A 9,367-nucleotide genomic window follows, 5' to 3' on the forward strand; every position below is an offset into this window, starting at 1 on the left:
ATGCAGTTATCATTAAGGCTGCCTGTCCATGGGCGAGGTGGAATATCACTAGTGATATTCCACTGCGGAGGAGAGGGAGTGTGGTGCCGTGATTTGAATCCCACAAGCAGAGAATCGCTACAATTCTCCACTCATGGACATCAGGCGGCGCTTTCCATAGTCAAGTCTATGGAAAGTGTTCACTGCGTTACCCAAGGCCGGATTATCGCTAAGGATTACGCAGTGACATCTCACCTGTGGACAGGAGGTCTTAGGTTGTAGCTTTTTTGAAGAGGGATGTTTCACCTCCTTACCATTACCAGTGTATGCTAAAAAGGAGAAGAGGAAGGAGAAAAAAAAAAAAAGTTTAAATAAACCAGGCAACACAGAGCGCACAATTACTCTTTTATGACCTCCAGTGCAAAAAACAACATCTAAGAGCCATCAATCACTTCTACATCCTTCTATCGTGGACCTTCTCCTGCATTAGAAGAGGCTAAACAACTGTTACTTTCATTATTAACCAATCCTGACATCACCGACAATGGGACAGAATACACATGCTTGTACACAATTATGCTGCAGACATCGTACTGCTATCTAGAAACTGTGCCTTGTTTTACTAAAAATTTAAAGCTTTATCGTCAAGCTTCATCCTCGCCTTCCTCTTCCTCAAACTCTCCTTGCTCATCGGCGGTGGCATCTTGGTATTGTTGGTACTCTGATACAAGGTCATTCATGTTGCTTTCGGCTTCAGTGAATTCCATCTCATCCATGCCTTCACCCGTGTACCAGTGCAAGAAGGCTTTTCGGCGGAACATGGCTGTAAACTGCTCCGAGATCCTCTTGAAGAGCTCTTGGATGGCGGTGCTGTTGCCAATAAACGTGGCAGACATTTTGAGGCCTCGCGGTGGAATGTCGCACACAGCGGTCTTCACATTGTTGGGGATCCATTCGACGAAGTAGCTGCTGTTTTTGTTTTGGACGTTCAGCATCTGCTCATCGACTTCCTTCATGGACATTCTTCCTCGGAAAATAGCAGCCACGGTAAGGTAGCGCCCATGGCGGGGATCGCAGGCCGCCATCATGTTCTTGGAATCGAACATTTGTTGCGTCAGTTCCGGCACAGTCAGGGCACGGTATTGCTGACTGCCACGGCTTGTAAGTGGGGCAAAGCCTGGCATAAAAAAGTGCAGTCGTGGGAAAGGCACCATGTTGACGGCCAGTTTCCGTAAATCTGCATTGAGCTGGCCTGGGAAACGAAGGCAGGTTGTTACCCCACTCATGGTTGCGGACACCAGATGATTGAGGTCACCGTAAGTTGGGGTGGTTAGCTTTAAAGTGCGGAAGCAGATGTCATAAAGAGCCTCATTGTCTATGCAGTAGGTTTCATCCGTGTTTTCCACCAACTGATGTACAGAGAGCGTGGCGTTGTATGGTTCCACTACAGTGTCTGACACTTTGGGTGATGGCATCACACTGAAGGTATTCATGATTCGGTCTGGGTACTCTTCCCTGATCTTGCTGATGAGCAGTGTACCCATACCGGAACCAGTGCCACCACCTAAAGAGTGGGTCAGCTGGAAACCCTGCAGGCAGTCGCAGCTTTCCGATTCTTTTCTCACCACATCTAGGACGGAGTCTACCAGCTCTGCTCCCTCTGTATAATGGCCTTTAGCCCAGTTGTTTCCAGCACCACTCTGACCTAAAATACAAATACAAGATATTAACGACTGTTCAGCTGGAATAGAGAGAACATGCGATTGTCTGATATGTGGTTTAGTAGATGAGGCCTGTGACGTCATTCACACAGCTGCATGAAGAGCCCATGTGGTAGTCCTGCGTTTTGGACTAACAGGTTTGTATCTAGTCAGAAAAGCCTCTCAAAGAAACGGCTTCTCTGCTTTAGGCCCCCTGTCCACAGTCGAGGCAGATTGCCACTAGTGATATTCCACCATGGAAGGGGGGGGGGAGCCGACTGGCTCACCGCAGAGAATTGCAGCATACTGCGATTTAAATCCCACGAGTGGAGAATTACTATGATTCTCCACTCTTGGATGCCAGCGCTGTGCTTTACATAGTAACCCTATATGAGTGATCCATGGGCAATTTGTCGCCTGTGGACAGAAAGCCTAAGGCTTTACACTTTTTTTAATTAGAAAAAACAAAGCCATGACATGCACTATTCTGATGCAATTTGTAGATGATACTCACCCATTCAAGTCAATGGGGAGTAAAAAAAAACAAACAAAGACCTATGGACTGCACACTGCTGAAAAAGGTCCATTTTTTGCAGATGCGCACTAGCGTCAAACTGTCGCATCTGGCCCTACTCTGATGGGATTCAGTTCTGCTTTGGCTCAGAACACGAGTCAGGCATTCATGAGCTCTGTACTAGTTTTGCTGCACCTCACATAGGGGCCAGAAGGTACCAGGTCTGTAAATATGCTGAGAAGTACAAGTATTCCTGTAAGGTTGCTGGCAGATGGGGTGATCCTTAGTGTCCCACCTCTGTATGTAGAAGTTAGGAGGTACGGTTTTTCTGACACAAGTGTGTTGGAGAGAGGGGTAGGGTGGTCTACTAGTAGTTTATCCAAGCAGTAGCAAGTCGTAAAGGGAATCTAGCACCATTCTTTTGTAGTCCTCAGTGACAGAATAAGGTAGTGCTGGTCACACTGAATACAGTGAGATGTCTGCTGTGTGGATCTGTGTAGTAGTTTGAGAAACTTGCATTTTATTACTATGGTAGCAGCCAGAAACAGAACTAGTCCTACATATTCATGAGCTGCAGCTAGCCCCACCCACCAGCCAATGATTGCAGAAATAGGCAGACAGCCACCAATCATTGGCTGGTGGGTGGAGCTAGCCTGCAGCTCATGGATATCCAGGACTACTGTAAGTAGTCCTCTATCATTGTGCTGCTACTAATAAAATGCAAGTGTCTCCCAAACTACTGCACAGCTCCACACAGCAAACAGATCACCAAGTAGTGTGACTGTCTACCTTTCATGCTTCCCTCAGAGGATGCAAAAAGATGGTGAAAGTCTCTTTAAACTCAATGGAAAAGTCATACTGCACATAGCCTAGAAGGGCATTTCTACACAGCGATAGACTTTGATTTTTAATAGTCTTGGTAATAGTTTTATTAGTCTATGTCTCCTGTATTACAAGTTGGTAGGTGGATCTGCATTACTGTCTTGGGCAGAAACATGATCATATATGCCGCTATGTACTTCAGCCATGTGTAGCAGGAATGCGTTGGATGAAGTTACTGAAGGGTCCAAACATTCCATCAGCAAGTCATTAGACAAAGGGAAGATATAAGGCAACATGTTGCCTCCCTGTTGTACTACTATAATGCTGGAGAGCTGAAGACTCCAATGTAATTCTCATCTCTGAACTCAGTGAGGGCTTATTCTGACGTGAATATACTGGCCGGTTTTTCACGGGTTTTCACGCCCGGCTGATATACGCTGTCTCTCTGCAGGGGGAGGAGGCGGGCTGGGAGCAGTGCACAGAGCTCCTGCCTCTTATCTCGATTTGCAATGGGAGGGGGTGGAATGTACCCCCACCCCTCCCATTAGAAACAGTAGCAGGGGAGGGAGTTCAGTGCACTGCCCCCAGCCCGCCTCCTCCCCCTGCAGAGAGACATTGTATATCAGCCGGGCGTGAAAACCCAACAGATATATGCATGTCGGAATAAGCCCCAAGGCTGGGCTTACATGGCTGTAAAATATGGCAGTGGAATTGTACTGCGCATGACACGCCCACAATCATGTGCAGCCCACATTTTTAGTTTATATTTCCTGCATATGTAATTGCATAAGGGTGTATATATGTGCCTATAGAGAGCAATGGGCTCCATCACACAGCAAGATGGAACACGCTGCAGTTTTTTCTCGTGCAATTATGTCATTGTAATGTGAGCATAACTGCAAAAGGCCGGCTCCACATGGGCGATTGCGAATTTGCCACAAGAAAAGCTCATTTTATTCACTGCAATTTGAGAGTCAGCTTTTTTTAAAGAATCATCTCACATCGCTGCCATCCATGATAAAATAAAGAAATTTGCAGCGTGATTGTATTGTATAAGTCAAGAGAAAAGAAAAAGACAATTGCATCACAATGTGCATTTGTAGTGTTGCAATAAAAAGCAGCCACCCCAAGGCAATGTAATTGATTGTCTGAATTACTGTGCATCACAGGCACACGCAGTAATCGTGAGCCCAGCCCAAGGCTGGATTCACACAGGCGTATGTTTACGTTCACCCACCGGCAATGTAAAAAAATGCATGAACAAGTCTAACATTTATGTGCCTGTTCACACAGCCCTGGCCCAGCGCATATACGCCCAGGCCACAATGCTGTTGGGCGGGCTCTGCTAAGCAGTTCTCTCCCCCCAACTGGCTTTTTGCAAGGGGAGGAGGCAGAACAGGGCAGGAGCTAGTGTGCCAAGCTCCCGTCTGTTCTTGTAGCCAACAATGGGAGGTGTGGAGCTTAGCTCCAACCCTTTCCATTGCAGACAGCCGGCAAGGGGCGGAGAGGAGCAGGGAAAGGGGTGGGAGTTGGGAAATTTAGCAGTCACGCTGGTCAACTCCCTCCCTTCTCCAGCAGCCGTCATAGGCGCCATCTTGGCCGGCCAGGCGTTTATACCACAGAACTACACCCATGTGCACTGATGCATTGTAAACCAACGTATCAGAGGGGCAGCGTACATCAGCCAGGCGTGAAAACCCAGACAACATAGGTCCATGTGAATCCAGGCTAAGCCTGCCGAAAGCCCATGTTCTGTTTGATAATAAAGCATCTAGGACTCCTATGTACTAGCTGAGCTTAGGATTTCTGGGGATGTGTTACAATACAGAGCACAGGCAGTTTGCAGCCTAAAGGCCCGTTTACACACAGAGGATCGCTCAAAACTTGGTCAAGAGATAGGGAGAAAGGGAGAATGAGCGATAATTGTTGTGTGTAAAAGAGCCTTGACAGTTTTAGTGGTTGTTTTGCATGAGCTGCTAATGGGCACTAGTGCCCATTAGCAGCTTATTACCTTCATCTGCATGTACATGAGCCTCCAGGAGCTGTAGGCAGAGAACAGCAGGTGGTCTGTTATCTGCATACAGCCCCTTTGTTCTGCCATGGGGCTGCAAGTGAATACAATGTAATCAGCACTCCCATGGAGAACACAACATGCAGTCCCTGCCATCAGCTTTCCAGCCGAACAATGGATTTTATGATCGGATCACATGGCCATATTCCCACGGCGTAAGAGTGCCCGGCCGAAAAGATAGTCCTGGAACTATTTTTCCAGCTGGAATAAGTCAGCTGCTGCATGGGCTCCGGATGCTAAACTTTCTCTTCTCTCCTCTGGCTGTTTACAATTAGAGGGGGCGGGAGCAGAGCCAAGCTCTGCCCCACTCCCTCCCACTGCTGGCCATGGACAAGGGGCAGGAGCTTAGCTCCACCCCTTTCCCACCCACTCCCATTGGTAACAGCCAGAGGGAAGGAGAGAGCTAGTGATGGGGAGGAAAAGGGAGGCAACAGCCTTAGCATATATAAATCTAATGTTTGCGCACCTGTTCTTACAGCGCCAGCATGTAAAAACACCTATGGCCATGTGAAAGAGGCCCAAACTAGAGGGGTCTACTAGTGTTAGTTTCATTGAACACTAGACAGGTCAGAAAAGATCAAAAAAAAAATTATATATAGAATACAAATTAGCAGCAAGTTACACTCAAAATGAGAAAGCAGTGTGACAACACTTGGGGCACTCACATGCATTCAGAAAACACTCAAAATCTCAGCATTTACTGTGATTGTGTTTTTTTTTATGCATGTCAGTGTTTGACAGCGCTTTCTAACCCACCCCATCATTACAATAAGGGATAAGGTGCGTTAAAACAAAAACACACAGAACAGACCGTACTTGAGAATTGCGGCGTTAGGAACTGCGTGTTTGAGAGCTGGTCTGCAAGGCCCCATTGAAATCAATTGGAGCATTGTTCCGTGATTAGCCTCGGGCTAATCACAGTAAAAAGCGGCCGGTGTGAGGCTTTAGAAATGCAGCTAAGGGATCATTCATATGGTGTATTTATGCAGTGTATTACGTGGGCAAAGAAAGATTTCAATAGACTCCTTCACATAATGCACAAAAAAAAAAAAAAAAAAAAAGGAGTGGCATGACTCATCACGGTGTGTATTACGCACCACAAGAGCCCATTGATTATCGGGCGTAATTATGCACAAAATTTAAAATAAAATCCATGAGTATTTACTATATACAGCGTCTCTCTGCAGGGGGAGGAGGCTGGAAGAGCCAGGAGCAGTGCTGAGCTCCCGCCCCCTCTCCACCCCTCTGCACTATTTGCAATGAGGAGAAATGGGACAGGGGCAGAGTCAATTCCTGGCACTTAGCCCCACCCCCATCCCACCTCCTCTCATTGCAGATAGTGCAGAGGGGCAGAGAGGGGGTGGGAGCTCAGCACTGCTCCTGGCTCTTCCAGCCTCCTCCCCCTGCAGAGAGACACTATCGGCCGGCGTGAATACCCGGCCGTCTAAATTCACCCTAAAACAGCGCATTCATGGACTGAAATACGCATACATCCGTGTAAATTCAGCTTAATAGAATAAGCAGATCTGCTCAGATTAGAGGAAAAAAAAAATACTGGACTGTTACAAGTCCGTCAGCTCTAAGGGCGCACTCAAGCGCATTTTGGATGCATAATATGCAATGCTAAAACCCTATTGGATCAAGCTAGTTTCTCATGTTGGATAACAAAAAAAAAAAAACAAAAAAAAACACACGTCCTGTTTTGGTGCATATTAAGCATACAATATCTGCACTATAGTATATGGCTGCGCAAAAAAAAACCCAAAGCGAATATGCATGCCATGTGCTGCACGTTGCATGCATAAAAATATGCAACCCTATGGAAAAGATAAGTGACCACTCCAAGTAATCTTGTGCTCACAAAGCAGAAGTTTTTAATTAGTCTCATTTGTACTATATCACTTGAATATCCAAATCCACCCCGTACTTATTACATGAAGGGCATCTCGTACTTCTAAGACGGCAAACCATGGTCCCAGAGATACTCACCAAATACAAAGTTGTCTGGTCTAAAAATCTGCCCGAATGGTCCTGATCTCACTGAGTCCATTGTGCCAGGTTCCAAATCCACCAAAATGGCACGGGGTACATACTTGTTACCTGCGGGGAGAATACAAGTCCTCAATGTAAAGTCCTACATCTACCCAAATTACCAATATGAATATTCATCGGTCTTGGATTACCGGAGGCTTCATTGTAGTAGACATTGATTCTCTCCAGCTGCAGGTCACTGTCTCCATGGTAACTGCCGGTTGGATCAATGCCATGTTCATCACTAATGACTTCCCAAAACTGGGATAAACAGAAGATATTTAAGTATTCACTTTCATATTAACAATAGATTGTTCTAGAACAAACGGTGAAGTAATAAAAATGTGGATGTGAAAGGCAGCAACATCCACCCCAACCAGCAATTTATCAAAAAAGAACCCAATGCAGTCAAGAAAAAGATAAAAATGCACATGGAAAAGGCAAAAAAAGGCAAAGAACTTTGTCATACATCGTTAAAATGTAACCTTTAATGAATGCAATAAATAGTCCTACAGTCACCCTGGTGTTTCATGTAACCTAATCAGAGTATCCGCCCTGAAAATGGCTACCCTGATCACGAACCTTTCCCTGATGTGCCTTAAGCTGAAAGGGGAGGGAGCCATTATTCAGAAAATCAAGGAGTTGTTACACTGAACAGCTAGGATACATTTAGGCATAAAGCACTAAATCTGGAGTGAAAGCACAAGATTATAAATGCATCGCCAGCCCAATTAACCAGAAGAATAACCCACTAATACTGCTAGGAGCTGAGGAATAAGTAATGCTATACATGTCAGATATGGACCCTGCATAGATCACACTAGATCCACAAGAAGCAGACAGACCTAAAGCAAGGATGGATCAGCCCACATGAGACAGTAAGCGACTCCATCTGTATGTGGCAACAGCTTCATCAGGGAGGAATCCAGTCAGTTGTAGATATTGGGGATGACCAGAACAGATGGATACAATGTAACACCTCTCAGAGGGAGGAGGATACATCTTACTACTGCAGAGCAACATAATGCTACCAGCGTGTAACTAAACATGTTACATAGTAACACCGATACATGCAGGGGTGGGGGACAGGATTAGAACCGCCAGCGTCACATCTAACGATGCAGGTTATGGCGCAGATATCTGTGTAAATCCAAGGCCACCGCATACATAAGGCGCTGGGAAACACCATCCTCATCATGGGGACCTGCATCTAGTATTACCCGGGGCGATAAGCGCTCTCCCGATGGCAGTGTAAGCAGAGATAAGATTATATTCGCCTGGCAGGACCGTTCTGTACCGGCGATGGAGAACAAGCGCCAATCAAACCACGATTTCATGCTTAAATGAGATGAATGATTAGAAAATTTAAAAAAAAAAATTTTTTTTAAATGGCTTTTTTTTTTTAACCCTTAATGATCTTCAGATTCTAAAATCTATTATATTTTTTTAATTACCAATAATCATCTGTATGAAGTCACCTCCCCCATTACACCTACCATTCTACCCCAATGCTCCCTCTCGCCATCAGACACCAGCTGCGCTCACCACACCCAGTGCAATAGTCTGCAGACACCATAGGGGGGCATTGGAATACAAACCACCATTTTTAGCCAAGCAGGTGGTTTATTACTGAACACAATTCTATATATTATTAGGGAGAGTGTTGCCACCCAACCCTGTACCCTCACTGGTAGTGGGGGCATCAGTGCCCACGGGTCCTGGCAGGCATGGGCGCCAAGAGCAGCAGTTTAGGTTAAAATCAAGATAAAAAGGTTCATTTCTTGGAACTCCAGGAATAGGCGTTACCAGGGCAACGGGCGCCCGCCACAAAGAGCTGCTGTCAGCGGACCCCACCCTGCGGCTGCCGGGGACAAAGACCACCTGACTGCAAGCAGAGCCCCCCGCAGGTGAGAGGTCGGTCGGGGAGGGCGGCAGGTTGGTCAGACTCACCTTGGCGCCGATCTGGTTGCCGCACTGGCCGGCCTGGAGGTGCACGATCTCTCGCATGGTGTCTGCTGTGTGGATGATGCTGCTGGCTGGGGGCGGCCATACATATATATGGAGGGCAGGGATGAGGCGGGGCCCGGGGAGGGATGAGGTAATGGGGCTGGGCTCACAAGCAGGCAGTATGGGGGGCTGCATTGTCTCCCCACCAGGGAAGAAGAGTGGTGTCTGGAATCCCCTCAGCCCATCCCCCATAATAGTGAGCTGCCAGTCTCTCTGGGGTGGTCTGCTGGGCGTGTGCCCATG

At 46.7% G+C, this 9,367-nt stretch overlaps 1 protein-coding gene across 1 annotated transcript; it reads right to left on the reverse strand.

Moving 5' to 3' along the window:
- Window positions 1–372: 372 nt before the first annotated feature.
- On the reverse strand, window positions 373–9,157 carry LOC136579027 (tubulin beta-2B chain). The gene is made up of 4 exons (XM_066579276.1): window positions 9,068–9,157; window positions 7,270–7,378; window positions 7,076–7,186; window positions 373–1,684 (listed from the first exon to the last, which is right to left on the reverse strand). Exons 1-4 carry the CDS (start codon window positions 9,122–9,124, stop codon window positions 624–626), a joined length of 1,338 nt encoding a protein of 445 aa, XP_066435373.1. The 5' UTR covers window positions 9,125–9,157; the 3' UTR covers window positions 373–623.
- Between the last annotated feature and the right edge of the window lie 210 nt (window positions 9,158–9,367).

The sequence above is a fragment of the Eleutherodactylus coqui genome, chromosome 9 (genome assembly GCF_035609145.1).
Source record: "Eleutherodactylus coqui strain aEleCoq1 chromosome 9, aEleCoq1.hap1, whole genome shotgun sequence".
NCBI classification, from domain to species: Eukaryota; Metazoa; Chordata; class Amphibia; order Anura; family Eleutherodactylidae; genus Eleutherodactylus; species Eleutherodactylus coqui.

What these genes read in the sequence shown, in the direction of transcription:
- LOC136579027 (XM_066579276.1), bottom strand. Translation starts at nt 9,124, where the DNA reads ATGCGAGAGATCGTGCACCTCCAGGCCGGCCAGTGCGGCAACCAGATC. An exon ending in CTACTACAATGAAGCCTCCG is followed by an intron (nt 7,187 to 7,269) that starts GTAATCCAAGAC and finishes TTCTCCCCGCAG; the next exon opens with GTAACAAGTATGTACCCCGT. An exon ending in ACCAGACAACTTTGTATTTG is followed by an intron (nt 1,685 to 7,075) that starts GTGAGTATCTCT and finishes TTTGTATTTTAG; the next exon opens with GTCAGAGTGGTGCTGGAAAC.